The 26272-nt window shown below is 32.8% G+C and overlaps 1 protein-coding gene across 1 annotated transcript in view; it reads left to right on the plus strand.

Moving 5' to 3' along the window:
* The window catches only part of CACNB2 (calcium voltage-gated channel auxiliary subunit beta 2), a 195958-nt gene that overhangs the window by 161572 nt on the left and 8114 nt on the right, over positions 1 to 26272 (plus strand). The window contains exons 6-12 of the mRNA XM_032237269.1: positions 3861 to 3937; positions 9069 to 9202; positions 12536 to 12616; positions 12800 to 12858; positions 14600 to 14709; positions 24709 to 24860; positions 25309 to 25404. Coding sequence (XP_032093160.1) covers positions 3861 to 3937; positions 9069 to 9202; positions 12536 to 12616; positions 12800 to 12858; positions 14600 to 14709; positions 24709 to 24860; positions 25309 to 25404 — 709 coding nt within the window. The remainder of the gene's footprint in view (positions 1 to 3860; positions 3938 to 9068; positions 9203 to 12535; positions 12617 to 12799; positions 12859 to 14599; positions 14710 to 24708; positions 24861 to 25308; positions 25405 to 26272) is intronic.

A 26272-nucleotide genomic window follows, 5' to 3' on the forward strand; every position in this document is an offset into this window, starting at 1 on the left:
CGTTATTCCAGGTGGGCTTACATCTGTATTGCAACCGCTAGATGTGTGTTTAAATAAACCTTTTAAAGACCGTGTGAGAAAGATGTGGCATGAATGGATGTCATCTGGTCAAGCCCGACTGACAAAAGGTGGAAATCTGATGAAGCCCGACATAGAATTGATAGCAAAGTGGGTTCGTGATGCATGGGAAGAGATTCCGGAGGACATGGTGCGACACGCCTTCAAGAAATGTGGCATTAGTAATGCTATGGATGGCAGTGAAGACAGCGCTTTGTATGAGAACGACAGCTCTGATGGTGATGACTGCGAACTCAGTGATGATGACAATGTCTATGCTGATAACCTCACACTAGCTAATGCTGAAGCTCTGTTTGGACATACAGATGATGAGGAGGAATCCAGTTTTGAAGGATTTTAACTTTTATGTTTTAGCTTGGTTGCTGAATGAGCTAAGGTTTTTGTACATTTAAAGTTATTGTTGATACCATATTGTTTTTATTGACCCTCTTTTCCACTTACAGAGCTAGTTATTTATTTATAAATAAATAATATTTATTTATTCAAAAACATTATTGGTATCTATTTTTATTTTTGAAATTTACCGGTAGCTGCTGCATTTCCCACCCTAGGCTTATACTCGAGTCAATAACTTTTCCAGCTTTTTGGGGTAAAATTAGGTGCCTCGGCTTATATTCGGGTCGGCTTATACTCGAGTATATACGGTAGCCGTGTGGCACGTGAACGGACTATTCTGACCAACCTTCATTATTCCAGCGAAGTCATCACCACGATTCAAGCGGCCCGCCGGTCTTCTACCACTTGAATTTACGAAGCTACTTGGCAGGCTTTCTGCAGGTGGTGCCACAGGACTGGGGCAGACCCCCTTCAGGATTCGGTGCCCCGGGTGTTGGACTTTCTGCAATCTGGTCTTAACAAAGGTTTGGCACCCAATACGCTTCGCAGGCAGGTCACGGCCCTTGCCACAGTGATTGGGGGAGGTCAGGGACGTTCCTTGTTGCAGCATTCCCAAGTCAAGGCTTTCCTGAAAGGGGCGGCCAACATCCGGCCTCCGACCGTGCACCGCTACCCTACTTGGGATCTGTCGTTAGTGCTCAGGGCACTTATGGACTCTCCTTTCGAACCTATTACTTCTATCAGTCTTCGACTGTTGACCCTTAAGACGGTGTTCTTGGTGGCTATTACATCAGCCAGGCGGGTTTCCGAATTGGCGGCTCTTTCCGTTCGGGCGGATCTTTGTATATTCCACCCCAACAGAGTCATTCTCCGCTTGGACCCAGCCTTTCTACCGAAGATCAACATGCTGTTCCACAGGGCTCAGGAGCTCGTCCTTCCGGACTTTTGCCCCAACCCTTCTCATCCACAGGAGCGCCAATGGCATCACCTGGATGTTCACAAGGTTCTTCGACGCTACGTGAAACATACAGCGTCCTTCAGACGGTCTGAAGCGCTTTTTGTTTCCTTCCAACCATCTTCCATGGGACAGAAAGTTTCTTCTCACATGATAGGGCGATGGTTGAAGGCGTGCATCGCTCTTGCTTATGACAGTCAATCCCGACAGGTTCCCAGGCGCATCACCCCTCACTCTACCAGGAGCGCGGCTACCACGGCGGCCTGGGCCATGCAAGCTTCAGTGGAAGAAATCTGTAGGGCAGCTACCTGGTCTACACCATCTCCATTTATCAGACATTACAAGGTTGATGTGTATGCCTCGGCTGAGGCTTCCTTTGGGCGGCGTGTATTGCAACAGGTGCTCCCCCCTGCGGGATTCCCCAAGCAGCACACAGGAGAACGACCGTTGACTTACCTGAACGGTCCTTCTATGTGTGCTGCGAGGGGAATCCAAACCCACCCGCAACTTCGGCTGGCCAGGGTGGTCATGACTTGAACTTGTATGTCCTCATTGACGTGTCACCGGACTATGACGGACGTTATTTACTTGTGCCTTATGTTCTTTCTGATATTGTTTGTATATTCTTTGGGGCCACGGCCTTTATTGCTACTGTTATTGTTATTGTTATTGCTATTGTTCTTGTTATACATCATTAAACGGCTGACTTCGTACAAAACTGAGCCCATCCGGTCTGAGGAGGCGTGGTCACCAATTTACATAACTCAGTCTCAAGGCTAATGTACAAAGTTAACCCATGCTTGGATTCCCCTCGCAGTACACATAGAAGGACCGTTCAGGTAAGTCAATGGTCGATTTCATTCAATATGAAACTACAGGTGTCAATTAGAACTTGCTTCTCATTATCAGAAGTTCAGCCCTAATGTTAACAGAGGAAGTCAGCCATATTATTTCAACTAGCTAATCATTTCTTTAAGAGTGAAAAATCATATGAAAAGCATCATTTCCTTATTTTCCCTTTATCATTTTTGAGTGCTCACTCTTTCTTTAGCTTTAGCAATTTCAGGATAGACAGTGCACTAATTTTATTGTTATTAAAATACAAAATTACTTAAGTCAGGGACTAAAGGATATTCTGATATGTAATTAAATAATCCCACTGCCTGCCATTTATTACATTGAACTAATTAATTTTGATAGTATTCAGAGTTTTTATTCTCCATTTTTCTATCAGTGGTGTTTATTGACATTTTAATGTCTTAAATAATATGCTTCTAGCTAAAAGAAATCATGACTTTAACCAAATACTTTTGTTATTATTGTAGAATTCAAATGATCTTGAATTTACACTAGGTAAATTAGAAGGAAGCAGACAGTAGAATGTTTCTAAACGTGTAAAATAAAATTAAGACTTGTTCTCTCATTTTCTGAGCATAGATATCTATATGTATCATAGAGCCCTTGGTGTTTTCTGAGTGTGGTTGTTTTTTTGTAGAAATTTCATTACCGAACTAGGTAACATCATCAGTGCTAACAAGGATTCAACAGTTACAAATATTCTGTGCTATCTGGATCTATATGTATCTTTGGCAAAACTTTTTTTAAAGAATCCTTAATTTAAAAAAAAAAATTAAAAACTAGATGTGTGTGATCAAGAGATGATATGTGCAATCCTATAGTGAAAATTCTGCCTAAGCTGGGGGATATGTAAAAAGAACCCTTAATTCTTTTCCCGAAGTTCTCTAAAATGTACTGTATATCTTTTAATATAGAAATCATATTTGTACAAAGTCCTTGTGGTGTTTTTTTATGTTGATTTAATTCTACTGGAACCGTTAAATTTTTAACCAATAAAAAGGGTCCAATTTATTCAACAGAAAGTTTCTGACTTGTAAATAATAGGTATGGAGATAGGAAGACCGAGGATTCTTCCAGTGGCCCATTTTATTGTAGTCAATAAGTCTTTGTTGAAGCCTTTCTAGCAAAGTAAAATTATTGTCTCTCCTAGCCTGTTAATTCATTGTCTTCAAAGTTCCTAAGTTCTTAGTTCAGATATAGAAGCCCTATCTGACTTCACAAATCACCAGTAGAAAATACTAGTAATACAATCACTCATTGTATAAAGTTATTGCATAAGTGACACCTGTGGAAAATGATTGTATTGAAGAAGAGCTATTTAAAAAATTGGAGAAAATCAGACATTCGGTTTAACATTTAAAGATTATTTTTTTGTAAGATTCATAGCAATAAAAGTCTAGATTGTGATTTTGAATCTTGGAGCCATTTTAAATATACATTAGAGCACTTCATTATATAATTATTTGTACAGATAGATAAGCATTTTCCTTGTGGTTTACCATACTGGAATACTATAATACATATCATAATTCTATAACCATTCAGGGAGAAAACTATCACATTACAGCATCTCTTGGTGCTGATTCAAGCAAATTATGAGATAATTAAAAGACTATTTATTTGTTTACTCTAGTAAATCAGGAGGAAATTCATCATCTAGTTTGGGTGATGTAGTACCCAGTTCCAGAAAGTCTACACCTCCATCATCTGGTAAGGGGTCATATGTACGTTACTATGGTCCACTTAATATGCCTATATTGATATACTTTATACTTTTCAATCAGGAGGCAAATGTTTTTAATGGTAGCAACCAATAACTTTTCCAAAAAATTATTAACAAATTTAATATCTCAAAAAGGTTAAATAATATATTTTGTGCATATGCTAAAATAGTGATAGAAGATACATTTAATAATGAATTGATAGAGTTAATTCATATGTTTGTGTTAAAGTAATTTGGTACGTAAATAACATGAGACCCAATTTGCTATAATGGTTAAAGCATAACCCCGGGAAGGAAACAATGACTAACCACTTTTGGAAAACCCTGTGAAGAAAACGTCAGGTACTTGTTTAGGCAGTGTCCAAGAATTGTTCACAATTGAACAGAAAGAAAAATATGATAAAGCCATAGGGTTGATTAACTGAATTTTTAACTTAATGAACAACTAGAACACATCCAGTATCAATTGATGGCGTGATTGATAAATTACTAAAGGTGTAACTTTCTGTGGCTAACTAACCTTACTAGCATCAATAATGAGAAATGGTACTGTTCTTATGCAGAATATAATGTTCTTATATAGTAAATCTGAAGATTTGATGGTGAATCATGTAATTTTTTTTTTAAGGGGATTACATGCTATCTGGAATACAAGTCTGTATTCTAATCATAATTGAATTTCTTGTCATGTACTGTCTGTGGGTTTCCCACAGGTGATAATATATTATCTTTAAGGTTACTTACAACTCTTACATTATATCATTCTATTATCTTAATGGCAAATGTGAAAAATAAGATTCAGCAAGATTTTCTAAAAGTTCCTGTGAAGAGATTTAAATTAGAGAATGCAAAAAAGGAATTGGTGAATTCATCATTTCTATAACTTTTATTGTAATATCCTTGTAGAGCTAATGCCTTGATCTTTTTGTTTTCTTTGTCTCTAACATGGAAATGTTAACATTTATTGCCCCTGATACTGTTGTTTTGAATGTTTTCAAATTTTGTTACAACATTTTTGGTTTGCGGAAACAGTGTAGCCACATTTAATTTAAAAACAGAAATAAGCTGTTTAAAATCTACAAAATAAAAGAATTTCCTATCATGAAATTACTAATTTTCATGCTACAGTAATAAATGACTGCAGTAATAGATACTTTTAACATAAGTTAAAGGGGCATGAAGGATCAGCAGTTAAAGACGGTGAGTTATCAGCTGGAAAGCTGAGAGCCCAGATTTAAGATCTGAATGCCATTCAGTAAGATTTGCCCAATACTTGCCCCAACTCCTGAACACATAGCAGTTTAAAAGAATGCAAATGCAAATAGATACCAGTTTGGTACTACTTTGGTGGGAAGGAAACAGTATTCCATGCACCTCAGCATATAGTCTTGCTGGCCACATGACCACAGAAATGTCTTTAGACAATACTGGTTTCCTTGACTAAGAAACTCAGATCCCCTATAGTCAGACATGAATAGGCATGGGAAATATTTATCATTGCCTTTAACATAACATAATTAACAGGATTTCATTTTACTGCAAAATGTATTAAATATTTATTTTTAATGTATAATTTTATTATTATTTTATTATTCTTATTTTAAATGATATTTTGTGATTTTGATTCTTCTTGTCTGTATCCTTGAAAGGTTATTATAATTTTAAGAATTATTTGCTTTTAGTATGTTATTATATTATAAATATTTTGGATAAAGAACATGCTGGTCTCCAGTCAACATGAATTCTACAGAACTTACAACAAGTAATAAAGTAGCCATTGTAGTAAAACACAAATTAATAAATTCCATAGAAAAGCTTCATAAATATATATGCATCACAATAAAACCAGCCAAACTGAAATAAAATATTAAACACTTAAATTTTGATAAAACAGTTTTTTTATTTGTCGTTTTAACATTAGTTACAAAAGGCTGATTTGATTTCCTTAAAAACAAAATTCCAAGCCACTGGTATGTGGTGGGAATTCTCCTTCAACTATCACTTTATTAGTTTTAGGAGCATGTATTAGTAGTCCTCGACTTACAGTTCATTTAGTGACTGTTCAAAGATACAATGGCATTGATAAAAGTGACATATGACAATTTTTCACAGTTATGATCTTGAGTGCATTCGCGTTATCATGTGATCAAAATTCAGCTGTTTTGCAACTGGTTCATACTTATGACTGTTGCTGTGTCCAAGAATATGATATCACATTTTTCAATCTTTTGACAAGCAAAGTCAATGGGGAAGACAGATTTACTTAATAACCGGGTTAGTAACTTATCAATTACAGTGATTCATTTAACAACTATGGCAAGAAAAGTTGTAAAATGAGGTAAAACTCATTTAACAAATGTCTCACTTAACAATAAAAAAATTGGGCTCAATTGTGGTCGTAAGTCAAGGTCAACCTATAGGGCTTTAAGTAATGGTGGTAAAGCCTGGATAATTCATGAAGTAAAAGGCTATTTTTCAAACTCACTTGTCCTAAGCTTTATGCAACTTGAGCCCCTTCCTATCTTTCTACATAATACATAATATAGTCAAGACAATTACATGCAATACTTTAAAAACAAACTCCTGAAACATCATCCAATGTTAATACAATCTTATATTAAATATTCGCTATGTTAAAATATGTTAAATAACTGTTTTTTTAAAACAAAACAAAAATAAAACCTGCTTTAACTTCATGAGGCAAGTGTGCCTTTCTGGAGATGGGAAGGTGGAAATTTAACCTTACTTCCATTCTTTCAATCAAATGTCTCATGGTCAAGTAAAAACAAAGACATTTCAACACTCCAGCAAATTTAAAAATTCTCAAATAACTAAGTTTTATGTTTGCACATCAAACTTAATTGTAAAACAATTGTCACAAATAGCTGAAATTCCATATTCAGTTGGAAGCCACTCTTTTCAAAAGTGGCTTGTGTAATGCAACTTTTGGTCATGATTTATGAATTATTCTGTATTTTTTTGTGTCATTCAAATATAGAACATACACATTATTTCTATTTGAATTCATGAATAACACTAGCTTAATTTCTGACTGATTAATTCTGCAATGTTGCATAAAATGGCACAGTTTTAAAAACAATATAATTTGTACTGCTTAATTTCAGACCAAATTGTCCTTATATTTATACTTCTTAAAAAAAACTTCATTTATTACCTGTATGCTTTGCAAGGATTAAAATAAATTGATAGTCTGTTCTGATTTGTTTAGTACATGCATAATGCAAATATATTTGTGAAATATGTTTATTTAAACTTGAGCAAAGCTTTAGTTTGTTGAAATAGAAAACTAGGTAACTTTCTAACTTCCACATAATTTCATCAGATTTTCATTGATTAAAAAAAATAAATTACAGCTGTTTAAAACTGCTGTGATTTGTGCAGAACCAATTTATTATATATAACTCCTTCTCTATACAATATATTAATATTTACACAAGAGAGATTTTTTAAATTTATAATAATGTTATCTGCAATACTGATCTACATTCATTTCTTCAGAGAACGAAATAATTAGACTTAACTTGTTTTTTGTTTTTCTCATGGCCCAAAACTTAATCCTTCTATGATTTTGATTCCAGCAGAAGTATGATTTTCAGTATGTAGTGTTTGTCCCCATGACAATCACATATTAGATCAGTGTTTCTCAGGCTTGGTAACTTGTCTGGACTTCGATTGCCAGAATTTTCCAATCAATTATGTGGTTGGGGAATTCTGGGACTTGAAATCCAGACATCTTAATGTTTTCAAAGTTGAGAAAACTTTATTAGATATATTGTTCTTTAAGATTGATTAATCTCTGTTCTAAGGCTTTTGGAATTTTCATAAATTCATCCAGTAACACTGGTTGTAAAATCCTGCTTGTGAATTCAGTGTTTGATACAAATATTTCCTCATTCTTAGACATATGTGATCAGTTTACAATAAAGAATATTTATAGATGTAAGTTGTTAGTAAAATTGGAAAAATTATGACCAAATATTAGATATAATTTATAATTTTGAAATATATATATATATATATATATATATAGATAGATAGATAGATAGATAGATAGATAGATAGATAGATAGACACACACACACACACACACACACACACACACACACACACACATACATACATACATACATACATACATATACCCCGGTATGCCCAAATATGGGAGGAAGGTCACTACTTCCATTCTCTGTCCTTCAGCTCGTCACAAGAGACCCAATATTTTTACTGTTGCCTTTTTGTTACATTTTGTTGTATTTGTGCTGATAATACAACATATATATATGTATGCTGTAGTATTTGTGCTGATAAATAAATAAAGGGTAAATAAAAATGTATTTTTATTTACATTTTGTTACATAAAATGTAACAAGAAGGCAACAGTAAAAATATTGGGTTTCTGCCTGGATGGTCTCTTGTGACAAGCCGAAGGACAGAGAATGGAAGTAGTGATCTTCCTCCCATATTTGGGCATACCGGGGGTTGTAAAAGTCATATATATATATATATATATATATATATATATATATATATATATATATATATATATATACATACACATACATACATACATACACATACATACATACATACATACACACACACACACACACACACACATACACACACACACACACACACACACATACATACATACATATATCATGTATAATCTCTGTCATTAAGACGACACTCAAAGCTATGTTTTAATTTTTACAGTTGGCATATGTGGGTAGCACATTTTTCATGGTATTTTGGTTAAAACTGAAGATTGGCTTATGCAAGGAATGGTTTATCTAGAAGTATGTACAGGTTATTTTAAAAAGTATTACCATATATACTTTCACATAAGCCAATTTGTGAGTAAGCTAAATCCAACTTTTGGGGTGTATTTTGACACATAAAATTCTTCATTTATCTGCCCGTGTATATGGTACAATGGTACAGTACTCTGAATGTACATACTTAATTCTGATGTAGTATGTTTTTTAGAATTCCCTTTTTCTCCTTCTGTTTGATGGATCTTACATGCAACACTACTGTTTTAATATGTACCTCTCCTTCCTGTCTCATAATTTTATATTGTTTATCTGTATATAGCTATAGATATAGATGCCACTGGTTTAGAGGCAGAAGAAATTGATATTCCAGCAAACCATCGCTCCCCCAAACCCAGTGCAAACACTGTCACATCACCCCATTCCAAAGAGAAAAGAATGCCCTTCTTTAAGAAGGTAACACCTACTTCCAAGATGCCATCTGTACACCTGCTCACTGCACTGTGTTACATTTGAGTCCTGTTGACTGTCTGTGTCTCTTGACAGGACAATAACGTGCATGCCTTTGTTGTTCTTTGTTTCTTTTTCATGCTGCTATAGCTAAGCAGAAACAGAAATCGGTAAGTTTGCGCTGACAGAAGCTACATTTAATCTGCCATTGGCATCATTAGCATCATCATATACAGTTTATATTACACAATCATTTTAATACAAATAAATAAACTCATCAAACAGCTGGCTGATCCCATAAAACAGCAGACTAGGCCCTGTGAGTGACTGAGTCCTAATTGCTTATGGTACTTTTCCTTTTTGATGGAATAATAAGCAGCTGAGGGAATATTTTAAAACATTCATGGAAGTAAATCTTCAAGAACAGATGATGCACCACACTAGTGCATGCTTACTCTTTGTCATTTTTCCAGAACTTTTTTTTACTTGTGATTTAGCTTTATAACTAATTTTTGTTAAATCTAAACAGATACTCATCTTGTTCTTTAAAAAGAACCTGCAATTTTTAATTTAGTCAGTATTTAAACTTCTAATCCACTAGGTGCAAAATCTGCAAATGAGCAAGACCAGTGGAAAACTGCAGACTTGTTTTGGCGGTCTACTGTGAGTTTTTCCTATTGTCATATATAAATTATTTCCCATTGTTCTTGCCTTTTCCTCAGCAGTCATATTGTAGTATCTTGCCTATTAGATAAAATTGGCGGCACCTTTCTTAATTAAAAGTACTCCATAGATAAGGTATCAGATACGTAAATCATCATGATCCTTTCCTCCATCCTGGGGTTCTTAATATACGCCAAAAGGCCCTATAGAGTTTATTATAACTGCTCTAAAGCAGTTGAAATGTAATTGGGTTCTTTAATAAATAATCTTTAATTTTTATTTAGCAAATAAATTATTACATTCCTTACACTCTGCATTGCCCTCTCTTAAAAGAAGTACATTTTAGATGTGAGTGCCAGCTCTCATAATTCTTTAACCAATGTGGCCTCAAATTGCAGAATTGGGGGCTGAAATCTAACACATTGAGAGGGTATTAAATTGGAGAAGGCTGATAGGCATATTTTCTCAGAAATTCAGTCCAGACTGAACAAATTCCCTATATTTAATTTTTTTTTAAATACAATACTTAACAAATACCCATTGCTGCTTAATTTCTTCAGCAATATCATCTCCACTTTGGCACTAGTTTGTAAAATAGAATTGATCAAATTAGTAGACCCCAGTGGTACATCTTGTTTAGAGGCAAAGTATGAGCTTAATAGATAAAACACATTCTTTATTGCAGTTGCAGCTATATTTTTTCTTTTATACAATTCTGTTCCTTCTATTGGTTTTACACAGTAATCCTGTTCACAACTAGCTGAAACTTAGTCATGCTATAAAATTCTAAAATCTGCTGACTTATTTCTGAGTAGAGGTCAGTAAGATTGTACCTTATCAGGAACGGAGTCTATTGGTGGTAACACTACTTACTAATTATTCTTAATTTCTTCTCTCTTTTTTTGTAAGAGGGCTGTCAAAAATCTCAACAAAATTGCCAGGTGCAATGGTAATTGCTATGATATGTTGACGTTTGTTCGCCATAATTTGGACAGACATTCTAATTAATTCACTGATGAATCAAAGCATACCCATCAGATGGAAAAATCACCCTCATTAGTTTGTGGAATGAATTTGAAAGAGTAATACAGAAAGGAATGTCTCTTGTAGTCCATTTTAGCCCTTTAACATATTGCCATTGACAGCATAGTTAATTAAAGCTGGGAAAAACTGAAGACTGGCATACAATTGAGTTTAACAAGTACCAGTATTCCATCAAATAAGGTAATTTCTGTACCTACTTACCCTAATTTTCAAGGGTTATGATTAGCGTGAGGCTTTTATAGATAGTTACCATAAGACATGGACATATTACAGCAGGGCCCTGATCTGCTAAATATAAAGAGGGTCATGACATAGTTCTTAAAGGTTGATACATAATGCATGCAAAAGATTATACCTAGCAAGAATAATTCTGATAGTGCATTTCTATAACACAATGAATTAATAGGCTTTGCTTCTAACCATTAAGAGAGATCTGGCACTCTAAAAAGTTAAGTTCACATGCTTTTGATGCCTTGGGCACTATATTTCATTCTACTTAACATTATCAGTTATGTAGTGAATTAAATGAAAATAAATTCTAACATTGATATATGTTTCATGTGGTAGGTTGCTTTAGACTGCTGCTTGCGTGGCATTTTGTGCTGTTGCTGTATTATGTTTGTCCTTGATTTCTTATGATTCTATTCTTTTTGTGGTTTTGCTGTGGATATATCAAATCATTTTAAATCATTCTGTAATGTTGACTTATATATTTATATTGTGTTGGTTCTTGAAAAATAAATCTGGCATCCTATATTTAAGCTTTTCCCAGGTTGGTAGTTTTGCATTTGACATATATTGCACTCTGCAAAAAAGCATCAAAATTTCAAAATTAGCCTTCTGGGTGGTTATTGTTTTTGTTTCTTTATTTCCCTTCAAATACATGACTTTTCTTTACCAATTTCATTTAATTTAGTATTTACACATTAATTATCAATTACTTATATAACTTGTGTGTGTGTTTGTGTGTTTGTGTGTTTGTGTAATGGATTATCTTGAAACTTTTCTGATGTTAGCCAGGACCATCTAGGAAGAGAAAAAAGTACTGCACAGGATTCTTTATACATTTAGAGTTCAGTTATAGCTATACATCTTAATTCCTATTATCATTGAACTAAATCCTTTAGTTTGAAACATGTAGGCAATGGCATTTCAAAATAGGATCATTAGGATTTAATAAATTTCAAATTTATATTGATGGATGAAAGAAAACTATTTTTTTTCTGTTTGCTTCTTGATCATACTTTCCAGTATTACTAAGATGTTGAGATTGATTGACTGTATTTCCTAAATTTGAATAATGGATGGAAACATTTCTTCAGATTCAGTGAAATCTTTTCATTTATTTTTTGATGTTTCTTTTACAGTCATTGTCTTGGCCCTCCTAAATAATTATTCTAATTCAAAATGCAGTTTAAATTCACTTTGCAAATTAGGTTGGATAGAAGCATTAACATTCTTGGAAATATCAATAATATTTATATAATAGTTTCACAATGTTTTCGGAAAAAAGTCTCAGGCAAAGTGATTTTTGACCTTGATGACATCAGTCAATTCTATTAAATAAATATATGTGAAGAATAAACTTTTTTTTCAAACTAGATATTGGAATTATTTTTTGATCTTTATCAGACAGAGCACATCCCTCCATATGATGTAGTGCCTTCTATGCGACCCGTCGTTTTAGTGGGGCCTTCTTTAAAGGGATATGAGGTAGGATATCATTAATATTTTTAATGTTATTTAAAAATTGGTTTTTGAAATTGTGAGTAAAAATGGAAGAATGTCAGTTTTTTCCCATTAGGAATTAGAAAAACTGAAAATGGGTAAATATAAAGTCTTACATTTTTTTAATCTAGATTTGTTGTGACATGTGAATGTATTTTTTTATTCTAGGTGACGGATATGATGCAAAAAGCATTATTTGATTTTTTAAAACATAGATTTGAAGGGCGGTAAGTATTAAGACTATCTAAATCATACTGAAATTAATATGTCTTTTTTGCCCAATTTTATCTGCATTTCCCTGATTTCAAGACTGGTTGTGATATTCAGTTAGTTATTTGCAGTGTTTATTAGGTCCAGAGATAGAAAAAGAAGTAAATTGCCATATAGGAGTAACTATGTGTCAAAAATATACACATTAATAATTCTACCTTTGGCATGCATAGCGAGAAAAGATATTCAATTAAGAAAGATTAAATCTGCTAAGAAATATGGCAATAAAACATTGATATAATTTTGAAATGAGTGAAAGAATTCCACTTAATAAAAAATATTGAGGAACATGACAAAATCCCTAAGTCTGCATTATGTAAGGTTGTAAAGTTTATATGGTAGGAAGAAAATATATAGAAATCACCCTTCCACCATCAACTTCATAAGAGTTGGGGATTTTGCATTGAATGATATAATATTTAGTTGCCATATGTTTAAATCACAGAATTTGGTACTGTTTCAGTACAGGTAATGCTTGAATTAACAATAGCTCATTTAGCCACTATTTGAAGTTACAATGGTACTGAAAAAATTGACTTACGGCCATTGCAGAATCCCCATGGCTACATGGTCACAATTCAGATGCTTAGCAACTGACTCATAATTATGATGGTTGTAGTGTCCCTGTGATCAATTTTTGTAATATTTTGACAGGAAGCCAATGGGAAAGCCAAACTTACTTAAAAACTGTGTTACTGACTTAATAACTGCAGTGATTCACTTAACAACTGCGACAAAAATAGTATAAAATGGGGCAAAACTCACTTAACAAATATCTCCTTAACAACAAAAATGTTGGCCTCAATTGTAAGTCAAGAATTATCTGTATTATAAGATATTTCTACCAATGTGCATATTTTAAAGAAGAAATTTGATAAATATGCGGAAGATTAAGCATCTCATAATTAGTCACGATGATTTTAATGGCCATATACTTTCAGTGAAACCTGCTGAACAGTGTCCTAATCTCCTTGGTTGAAGTAATCAATGATACGGCAAAGAGATATTTAATCAAATCTCTGATGAGGTACCGTATCTATATTGGTGGCAGAACTTCACCAGCAGTATAAAAATATTCTTCATACTATAAATAGTTCAAGATCCTCTCTCCTATAGAAATAAGGTCCTGGTAGGTCTAAATTACAAAGGGCTTTTGAGAGCTATAAATTTTTCCATCTTTGTCTCTCACTGCTGCTCACAATTGGTAACATTGTATGATCATAAAGGGGTCTAATGCAAAATCCAGCAGGATAAACTTTACAGTAAATACTGTTTCTGTGTATTCCATAGTGTCTTTCTTTTTGAACATTTCTAAAGTAATTTCTAAAGATAAGAGCTGGTAAGGTAAATACTAAATTAAAAATAGTGAAATATTTATTCAGTTTTTAGTGGATCAAACTGGAAGTATAGAGAGCTAAAAAAAAGTCATAAATATTGGACCGAAACTAAAACTAAGATTGTAAAAAAAATAAGGTTGCTGTTTAGAAAAGAAATACCAAATTATATGCTGAATGGATTTTTAAAAATTGTCTCTAGAGACAAAAGCAATTGTCTTTTAGCAACAGCTCAAACAATTTATTTAAAGATGTTTGTAACGTTGAATTCAATTGCCGCAATCTGATTCATTTGCTTTCATAAATTTTATCTCTTGAATTTTAAATAATCATGACAGCATTGTTTGTCTTTTGTTGTGTTTAGTATTTCAATCACACGGGTCACAGCAGACATCTCGCTTGCCAAGCGTTCAGTATTAAACAATCCCAGCAAGCATGCGATAATAGAGCGATCGAATACAAGGTCAAGCTTAGGTAAGCATATGAAATGATAACTATATCACTACCGGTGACTTTTTAAAAACAAAAATTCATTGTAATGCCAGCATATTAATTCTTCCCCATTTTTGAAGTTATAGGATTAAAAAATTACATGCAAACACTAAATTTACTTTTCTCTCTTTTGAAGTTACTTTTAGTATCAATATAATACTAACCTCTTGGCTTGTTGAGATGAAATTATGTCCATGCTTCAAAGTAACATTATGTTTTTCAAATTTTTGAAGTAAAAATCTGTCAAATATATTCTGAAACTATGTAAATTACTCATATAAAAGGAAATGAGAAAATGATGAAGTTACAAAATAACTTTAATCTAGCGTATAAATTGTTATGCATATATAATCCTATTGATATAAAAGCAACATATATATTTTCTAGAATTGCATTAATCTGAGAAAAGTGTCTGTTTTCACATTTATATTTATTTAGTATATGTTAAATTTATTTGCTGCCTATACTGTATAAATAATTAACCAACAGTATTGGAATACATGTTTAACATAGCAAAGATTTCATATCACTGCTGACATTCTTGAGATTACAGGTAAGTCAAAATTAGTATATATTTTAATAATATGATGTTTATAATGTTAATAATATGGTTTAATTGAGTGCAAATTGTAAAGATCATGTTTACTGCAACCCAAAATTTAGTTAATGTGAGGCAGGAACATGCACAATTGAGGCTAGTGCATGTATAGTTGGGTTTGGAGTTTTAAATGCTTCTAATTTTCATGTCTGCAAAATTGAGAAAAAGAAGATTCTGTCAGAAAATTCTAGAAGTTTTAAAAAAGAAAAAATACTTTATAACTATAGAGTAGGAAGTAAACATATAATGTACTTTGTATCCTTTTTTCTTTTTTCCTTTCTTACACTTTTAACTCTCTCATTCTTTTTTTCTTTTTCTTATAGTGGCTGTTATTGTATTATAGGCTTTATTCGTTTTTTTTTATTTTTTAAAGTAATATAAAGAAGAGACGGTAAAATAATGTAGAAAAGAAGAAACTCATTATAATATTACATTAGAGCAATAACTTAATGTAATTGAACATGGACTTTGTAACACTAAAATAGGACTAGATATTAGAATTCCTGAATCTGCAGTAGTTTTTTTGTTTCTATAACTATTACTATAACTACTTTTCTTTCTATAATTACTCTTTGTTCATTAACTATAAATTTAAACTATAAATTTTATGTTTTACTATAACATTTCAGTAATATAAATATAAAAATACAGCATATTTAAATATTCATTGCTTATTTCTATCAAGCTGGAACCAGTTGCCATATTTTCCATAAAATATCACTTTGAATAGTAAAAATTCAAATGCAACCAATTTGTAGGATTCATTAGCATTAATCAAGGCCTACCTGTAATCAAAGAATAGCTTTGGTGTGGGGGGGTGTTGTATATTTTTGATTGTGCATTGTAGATATTGATTAAATAATATAATGATATGAAACAAGCTTAACCTATTTTTTAAAGCTATATTGTTCATCCAGAAAATCAAGTAATATTTCAATCAATCAATTTTTATTATGATTATAAACCAGCATTAACAAATAATATTTTTTATTTTCCCCTGGCCAATAATTATGTTTCAATTTTGGATATCCATAATAAACTCCATGACGGTTCCACCGACCGAAAATTGTTAAATAAAGTTGTTGACGTACTTATCTTTACATGTAGAGTAAGTGGAAAACTTAAAAATAAATGCTGGTATGATTTCTCACTATTTTGAGAATGTAAAGAAAAGAAAAGAAAACCAAAAAGGGGTTTTGGTCATGCCAGACAAATTTTATTGCATTCTTTGACAAAGTGGCAAAATTAATGGATCAGAGAAGTACTATGGGCATAATTTACTTGGATTTCATTAAGGCATTTGATCAAGTAGACCAAACCAACTACCCAGTAAGAAAGAAAAATGGGTGATAGACAGCATCACCATTAATGGATTCATAATTTGCTGACCAATCTCACTCAACTTGTAGTCCTCTATGCAGTGGAGGGAAGAATGCACTGGGATACCAATACTCTGTCTTAGATCCAGTATTCTTCAATATCTTCATCAATGATTTAGACAAGGGAATAGAAGGGGAACTCATCAAATTTGCAGATGACACCAAGCTGGCAAGAATAGGCAAGACTCCAGGAGATAGGCTTAAGATACAGATGGATTTTTCCAAATTTGAACATTAGGTACTATTTAACAAAATGAAATTCAGTGATGACAAAAATAAGATTTTAGTTTTAGGAAAGAAAAACCAAATGCACAGATATAGTATAGATTGTACCTGGCTTAATGCAAGTTACTGTGAGAGGGATAGTGGAACCCTAGTGTACATTAAATATGAGCCAGCAGTGTACTGCAATTGCCAAAAAAGTCAACACGGTCCTAGGTTCCATTAACAGAGAGATAAAATAAAGATCATGTGAAGTGTTAATACTAATTTATGATGCCTTGATAAGACCACACTTGAAATATTGCATCCACTTTTTATTGCCACAATATAAAAAAGATGTTGAGACTGATAGAAGAGCAACAAAGATAATGAGGGGACTGAAGGAGTTTCAGGAATTTAGGTATGTCTATTTTAATAAAAAGAAGGACTGGAATGACATGATAGCAATGTTCCAATATTTGAGAGGCTGCCACAAAGAAGGGGGAGGACAATCAATTTTCCAAAGTAACTGAAAACAGGACAAGAAGCAGTGGACAGAAAGTAATCAAGGAGAGAAGCAACCTAGAACTAAGGAGAAATTTCCTGACAGTTAAAACAATTAATCAGTGGAAAAAGTTGCCTCCAGAAGTTGTAAATGCTTCAACACTGGGAGTTTTTAAGAAGAGATTAGACAACTATTTGCCTGAAATGTTATTGGGGCTTCTTACTTGAATAGGATGCTGGACTAGAAAACATCCAAGGTCCCTTCCAACTCTGTTATTCTGTTATTAACTACGTAATGGCACTAACTTCACACCCTCCAATGCCCATTTGCATAACCCTAAACTTTGCCACTCCGTTCACCATGAGAGCTTTACTGTTGATGAGGTATGTCTAGCCTGGCCCTTTATAAGGCAGTTGTGGCCTTGCCTGACCTTCTTCCCAAGGCTACTCAAGCTATTATCATGAAGCTTCAGGAGACTTCACAGATCTTCTAAAATTTTGCAAGAGACCATGTCCACTGTTCTCACAATGCTTTGGAAAGCTTTTGAGGGCTTCTAAGTTATTGTAAAAATGATTTGGAGAACAACAAGCACATCTTTCAAATGATCTTAAAGTCTTCTGAAGAATTGTGAGAATGCACAATGGTGTTGGGAAGAGTGTGAGTATATCTCATGAGCAGTGGAAGACAGCAAAATGAGTAAGAGCAGGACCGCAAGGCAAGCAGAATGTGGGCGGCAAGCAGAATTCAAATGGTAAAGCCAGCAGGCTGAGCACAATCTAGAATGGAAGGCCAACAGAGCAAGCAAAGCACATGATAGTAGGGCAAATGGAGTACATAGTAATAGAGATGGTTTTGTACTGTGGCATTGGGGTGGCTTGCCATGGTGTGGAGCTTGAGGTACATTCCATAGCAAGGCAGCAATGCTGGGGCTGAAGAGGCAATTCAGGGGCATGGTCTCTAATTCAGAATCAGCACTGCTACCAAGGAGTGCTTCTGTATAGACTGGGGGTGGAGTAGGGTAGATAGACCAGGAGGCAGGTGAAGGAATCCTATGATTCTAAGTGTAGGCAGACTGCCAAGCCAACTGGATTATTCTCTTTCTCCCTAGGTACTTCTGAAAATGTTACCTATAAAAAACGACATGAATCAAATTTGACTTGAATGTAAAATGATATAAATGACTTCTATTTATTGTCAGATCAGTTATTGTGTTTTTACCTGTGGTATTAATTTTGTTTTTTTTCTTATTGCCAATATTTTTAGGCTAGAGAATAATTATTTTTTCTGTGTATCCCATTAATTACAATATGCCTATTGTAATTAATATAACATATCTCTTTGGATTTCAGACATAATATTTGTGTATAATATCTCAGTATATGTATGATGCATAACAAGTTCCATAAAAATTATTTCATTGTGGAGTTAAAAATTGCCTATTTTCCACATAGATAACATTGGGTTTCATTTAAAAGCTGACTGGACCTAAACACTAATAGTTATCAAAATTGTTGCATGATGTATAATCATCCTGTACCAAAGAATACAATTTATTTGTGAATAAGAATTATTCCAAGGTCAGCTGATAGTCTCAGAAAGTTGAGAATTATGTTCTGAAAATCTTTAGGGGGAAAAAGCTCCTCAATTTTATTTTATATGCCATTTTCATGAGATAACATAATACACCTTTATTAATATGGAATGCATGTTGCTTTCTTAATTTTTGCCATTATGCATTTTTTAATATATTGAATGGAAATATATTAGAGACTACCAAGGATTGGTCTTTAAAAGATTGTGTAAACATACATTATTTTGTAAAAAAACATGCTTCACTCAAAACAGAGTTTAAATTTCAGCAGCTATAATGCAATCCTGTATGTCTATAGTATCTGTAACGCTTCTGAATCAAATATGTGGCTTTTACTTTATTTCTTTGTCAGTTTCAAATCCAACCCTGTTTCTTATTTGCTCCCATGAACACCACATTTCTAGTTGCTCTTGTAAGTGTATCTCATTCTGTATGTTTTGGACAAGATCCTGATTCTCTTGAGTTTTTCCATTCATTAATGCCCTCCCTTTCCAGATGTTTTGGGTATGTATCTAAAATTGCTAGTTATTTTTTTCTTTTGTGCGTGTTTAGTACGCATTGTACTCACAAAATCACTATCTGCTACTGATAGAAGGTTTTGTAATGACAAAAATAAGTCATCATAGTTTATACTGATTTTTTTTTTCTGGAAGATGTTTCCAATTTTAAATGCTAGCAATCAATTTGCAATAGGTATAAAATATTTGATAATTAGAGTTTTAAATAACAGAATTCTTAAATTCTGTATTGCACTGTCCAAAACTGTAGATGTGCATGTCGCTGTTTGTGGTCACTATTTTCCATTGTGGAATTGGGCTACATGTACCTATATTGTTGCATGCACAAAAAGGGTACATTGCCTTGAAAATGTTGCCTTTGAAGCTGTGTTTGTCTTGTTGCTGTCTATATTGTGTAGATTGTTTTTATACTGTGGTCTCTAAATAGTTTTTAGAACATTTATATGAATACATAATTAAGTAATGATCAAAATTGATCCAGCAATTTTTTTTCTTTGTCAAAGATTCATGCAAATTAAATTTAGTACACTGAATCACTCTTGAAAATTTATTGTTTAAAATTCAGTCTATAATTTATATTATTATATCCATTTTTTCCTCCACCTTAGTAGCTGTATCTATTTACAGACAATTTGGCCTATTGCAATATAAAAGATCTTATTTTCAACTTGATTAGGAGGGGATGGGAGGGAAGCTAAGAATGACTCATAAACATATCCCTGGCTATTCATTAGATATTAAAATGCAACAAGGTGATAATATAAAAAGATTTAGTGCATTAATTGTGTAAAATATTATAATGGATTTATTCATCAGGTTCTGACAAAATGTTAGTGCTGCTGCTCAGAATCTAAACTACCTGTGCTGTAACTATGATACTTTCGACTTCAGCCATTGAAGATAAACAGTGTCAGAATGACTAGGATACCTATTAATTATCAGGAAAATAAATTTTGTGGGAATGTATCTATAAAAAGACTAGCGAAGAAGGAAATGTCCAGAGGCTTCCACTCTCCAGAATCACAGGGATAGAATCTTTCACCCAGTGGTATTCCTTTATATTTGTCATTATTTTTTATGATAAATGAAACGTAAATAAATAACCAAGCTGAGAGAATACCAAAGACTTCATAGTTCAATCCTGAATAATATTCTCTTCTCAGAATTTCTGATTTCTTGATGAGCCTGTATCATTTTCTTTATGAGATGCTACTAAATAGCTTCCTTATTTGAAAAAAAAAAAGACATCATGATAGATAGATTAATTGTCAGGCCATTCTTTAAGAACTTTAAAATAATTTGTTATTATTAAAACTTATCCAAAAAATATTCAATTCTTCCTGTTTTGAAATCTTTCTAGTCTCTTGACATTCATTATTATTTTTTCTTGTTAAGATAATTAATGTTGGGTTACCTAAGCATTTCAATATTTGGATCATATGAATAACACTATTTTCTTTCTCTAAAATGTCAAGCTTTCTGAATTTTTAGGATTTGTTTAATGACAAATTTTCAAATGAAATAGAAGTAGAGTGAATACACATTCATTGGAAGATACACTGTATGATGTTATATTTATTTTAAAAACACTTTTTCAAACAATTTTATTCAAAAAAATAAAATCCAAAATTAAAAAATTGAACAGATGTTTTTGTTTAGTTTTTCTTTGTCTCTCTTCAATTTTTTTTCCTTTTGGATTTGGATTTTAATTTTTGAATAAAATAAAATTGTTGATTTTTTTAAAAAAATAATAAAAAGTACACCACCATTTTATTACTATGCTTGAAAAATGCAACAGTGCTTCAAGGAAGAGAAACTCAGTTGTGATTTAAGACTAATTGCAAAAGGATGACAGGCGTATCTAATGCCATAATAATGATGTTTGATGAAAATGTTGTATCATTTTCACTCTTTTGTCACCATAGATCATAATATTACTGAAAAACATCTGTAATTTTCTGGAAATAAGATTTTTTGAGAAATATTTAATTTTTTCGTATTTTTTCAGTGATTATGTTTTTCTGGTACTGTATGATATTCATTGTTAAACCAGTATCTGCCATGCAGATTTGTTTTTGCTGCATTGCCTTTTGTTTTAAGACAGGTACGTTCTTAGCAAAATAGTCTGACAATTCTGTTGTTCATGCTTTGTTTGGAGTTTAATAACAATTTTTAATCTTTTAAAATTATCTTTTAACATTTAACCGTTGAACATTATCATTCACATTTGATTGATTTTATTTTGAAAAATTATAACCTATAATGTCTATGGAGATTCCCAGTCATCCAGGTTAGACCTGACCTTCTTGGATGAGAAGCAAAATGTCTTCAAAGAAAAAACAGAAAGTTTTTCCTCTTGAAAAAGCATCTTTGGAAATAACCTATTACCATGAAAGCCAACTGGGTGATCTTGGACCAGTCACTTACTCTCAAATAAACTCACCTCCCAGACTTGTTGTTTTGGAGAAAATAGGAGGATTAGATGTGTTCGCTGCCTTGAGTTATTTGTAAAAATAATAAGGACAATAAAATAAATAAATAAGCTCCATGAGATAGGTAAATCTATTGTTTATCTATTTGTATTCCTTTTTCTTGCACCCCCCCCCCCCATTTTTTGGTATACTATACATTATTTAGTATTTAATAATCATAACTTATCTGAACAATAATGTTTACAGATGAAGATCAGAAGTAGTCAAATTAGACCAAGCATTCCAGGGCTATGAATGAGTCGGATTTTCCCAACTAAGGGAAGTACACCAACCTTGAAGGAAAATCCAGCACTGGATTTCCTCTATTTTTTCCAATTTTTTAGCAGACTTTTAGATGCCAAGAAGACCAAAATGAAGGCTTATAGTTTGGGCAAAGTAGTGTTAGAAGAGGACAATGGATCCTCAATTTTTCTAGCTTCTACAATGTCTTCAGAAGCTTAAATCATGTAAACCAGCTTGTGTGCTGAATCATATTGTTTTGCAATCTGAAAAACACAGAATCAGTAGGAGACATATTCTGATATTTATTTGTTACATAAAGCAACAAGAATAGCAGAAAACATTACTGTAACCTAGAGTTTGTTTCAGTGTTCTACTTTATCAACAAAGGACTGGACTCATTTGAGTGGCGCAGCAATGCAGCTTTTCCATTACACTGAGACTTGTGCCTTACTCTTTTCATTTTGCTATAATTATCATTACAGAGGGGCAAATTGCTGAGTGGGTATCTATATCAACTGAAGTAATAAATAATAGTTCAGTTTTTCCCCATTTTACAAGTGTGATTTTATCTCCCTTAAAATATAAAGAATGCACGCATATATGAACACATATACACACTCACACGTATACACAAATGTTTAGATTTATATTCACACATTTATACAAATAATATTTTACTGAAAAATTCAAATTAGAAAAATCAAGGTTAGCCTATGAACATCTGAAAAACTCTTATGAGGTATATGAGCAAAATCGGATCTGTAATTGAAACAATACTTTGAGAATAAACTAATATAAATACAATACAATACAATACAATACAATAGCAGAGTTGGAAGGGACCTTGGAGGTCTTCTAGTCCAACTCCCTGCCTAGGCAGGAAACCCTATACCATTCCAGACAAATGGCTATCCAATATCTTTTTAAAGACTTCCAGTGTTGAGGCATTCACAACTTCTGGAGGCAAGCTGTTCCACTGATTAATTGTTCTAACTGTCAGGAAATTTTTCCTCAGTTCTACGTTGCTACTCCTTGATTAATTTCCATCCATTGCTTCTTGTTCTACCCTCAGGTGCCTTGGAGAATAGTTTGACTCCCTCTTCTTTGTGGCAACTCCTGAGACATTGGGACACTGCTGTCATGTCTTCCCTAGTCCTTCTTTTCATTAAACTAGACATATCCAGTTCCTGCAACTGTTCTTCATATGTTTTTGCCTCCAGTCCCTTAATCCTCTTTGTTGCTCTTCTCTGTACTCTTTCTAGAGTCTCCACATCTTTTCTATATTGTGGCGATCAAATATTCAAATATATATAATCAGCCTCCTTTTAAAATTATTTTTTATGCCTTTGAATCACTATTGGCTGTCTGGTTAGTCGCTGTAGTTTTTCTTAGCAATATTTTTTTGGGAGTAGTTTGCTATTGTCTCCTTAGGCTGAAAGTGACTGCCTCAAGGTCACCCAACTGGCTTTGTGCCTAAGGCAGGAGTAGAACATATACTCTCTTGGATTTTAGCCTGCCCTCAATCATTAAACCAAACTGACTCTTAATCAGCTTTTATAAAATCACTTGGTTTAAAATTGATGGATGGAAGTTTTAATATTCATTAAATATTTAATATTCATTAAAACTCTTATATAAACTGTACATTAATATGATGTCAACTGCTCTGAAAGAAATATAGTTGATTGTAACAATATTTCCCACTGCTGCTTATGTAAAAGGAAAGGAGACAGTTGAATGGGCCTTTCTATTATACTTCTATTATATGTGGATTTTTTTCTGATAGCTGATTTTTTTTTTGTAAACTACTAATGACATATGAAAAGCAGTAAGAATGTTTGTTTTTTAAATTCATATTTTACCTTCCTATTGCATAGTCAAGACAGCCAACACAATTAACTATTGCAAAAATGATGACAGCAATCTATTGAAAAATTATAGGAAACCTACATATAGGAAATGACTATTGATAAAAATACAGAGAGCTGCATTTTCTTGTTTCATTGAGAACTGAAATTGGATATTAAATAGTGAGAACAACAATAGTGATAAAAATGGGGTGAGGACCATTTTGCTTTCCCTTGGTTTTAAAATCAGTTTCTGCAGAAGTATCCAATGTGGTGGAAAATGGCTTTGTTAGTGCCCCAAATTCAGTCTGATGAAAAAATAGACTACATCAGTGACTTAGGAATTATGTTGAATCAGCCATTCCAAAGGAAAAACCTGTTAGTGGTAATTGTTCATACTTGTTCATACAAAATCAAGGATATCATGACTGATTATCAGCAATTCAGGAGTATATATACACATTGAAGACATATTGATGGAAGCATAATCATTTTAAACTATTTTGTTGTGTATGCAACAAAACCAAAGAAAAATGTTCAATGTTCCTGTATGTATATATTTGCATTGTATTATTTGCTAAATAATTGTTTTACAATTGTTTAACTAGTATGTCTGTACTTTTTGCAGCTGAAGTTCAGAGTGAAATTGAACGAATATTTGAATTAGCAAGAACATTACAGTTGGTAGTACTTGATGCTGATACTATTAATCATCCTGCTCAACTTAGCAAAACTTCCCTGGCACCCATTATAGTATATGTAAAGATTACTTCTCCAAAGGTAAATAATTTCGTCTCATTGTTTCCCTTTTTTTTCTTTTATGTGATTATATCATGAAAGCACGTAGATTTTAACTGTTGCTATTAATACATTGACATTTTGAACCAATGAATGTTGAAAACAATCTTAATTGAATGGGAGCTTTTAATGAATTGTTAACATAATTTTACATTTCTTATTTCATTGAAAGATAGACTATCCTATATTACATAATTAATTGATGAAAGAGTTTCTAGTAAGTAATAACTTCATAGTTCAGAAGTAAAATTTGAGAAGGATAAATGTCTTCTCCTGAATACATATAACACTATACTCCATGTAGTCATTATTACTTTAAGACACTGGAATTAATTAATTAGAACATTCTAAAATTAAAGCTGTATAGTATATCCTATACTATTTCATTTTCTCATTAACTTCTATTTTAACTATAGTATCTTTTCCACAGGTTTTACAAAGACTGATAAAATCCCGAGGCAAATCTCAGGCTAAGCACCTTAACGTTCAAATGGTAGCAGCTGATAAACTGGCTCAGTGCCCTCCAGTGAGTCATTCTTAATATATATGTGTAGGAAAAAAAAACATTTTTCCAAGCTTTCCTGTTTTATAATTGTGGCAAATATTTGCTATTAGAACAAAAATCTTTTGGTTCAGTAATGGGTGCAATAGTAGGCAGTAAATGAAGTAGCCTGTGTGAAAAGCAGTGATCAAATCAGCTATGGTCAAATCAGCTATTTACAGGTATGATAAAGAATAGCCAACATCTCTCCTTTGTTTTCCTCTTAAATGGGCAATCTTAATTTGGACTTCTTTCTATCTTGCTCAGGATGTTATGTCATTGTGTAGAGCTAATATTCTTAGTTTTTCTTTTTTATTTAGGAGCTTCAGGTAAAACATTATCTCCTAAACTGGCTCAGGAATTCTGGGTGTTATAGTTCACAAGTCATAAAGGGACCATAGTTCCCCACCTCTGTCCTAAACCTTGTAGGCACTTTCTTTCATCACCTCTCAAACATCAGAATGGACTGTCCCTGTCACCCTGGAGATTTCAGATGAGATTCTTTGTCCATTTGAGGCTGGCCAGACTTAAATGACCAATATACTGTTTTCTGGTTCCAAAACAAAGTATATCAACTGGCTAAAGGAGAAGGCTTGCACAGAAAACACATATTTTCATATACAGTACAATTACTTTTGAATATCATTGTATAATCTTAATTTCTGAATGTATTTCAGTGTGAGAAATCGTTCTGTTTTTGTTTTGTTCTGTTTTGGTAGTTGAAATCAGAATAATACAAATATGAGATTTTTAAAAAATATTTCTTAAAATGGTTAAAAAGGGAGACAAGAAAAAGGATATATTAAACCAAATATGATTTCTATTATTTTCATCTGAGGTAAAACTGTTATTG

The sequence above is a fragment of the Thamnophis elegans genome, chromosome Z, assembly GCF_009769535.1.
Source record: "Thamnophis elegans isolate rThaEle1 chromosome Z, rThaEle1.pri, whole genome shotgun sequence".
Classification (NCBI taxonomy): Eukaryota; Metazoa; Chordata; class Lepidosauria; order Squamata; family Colubridae; genus Thamnophis; species Thamnophis elegans.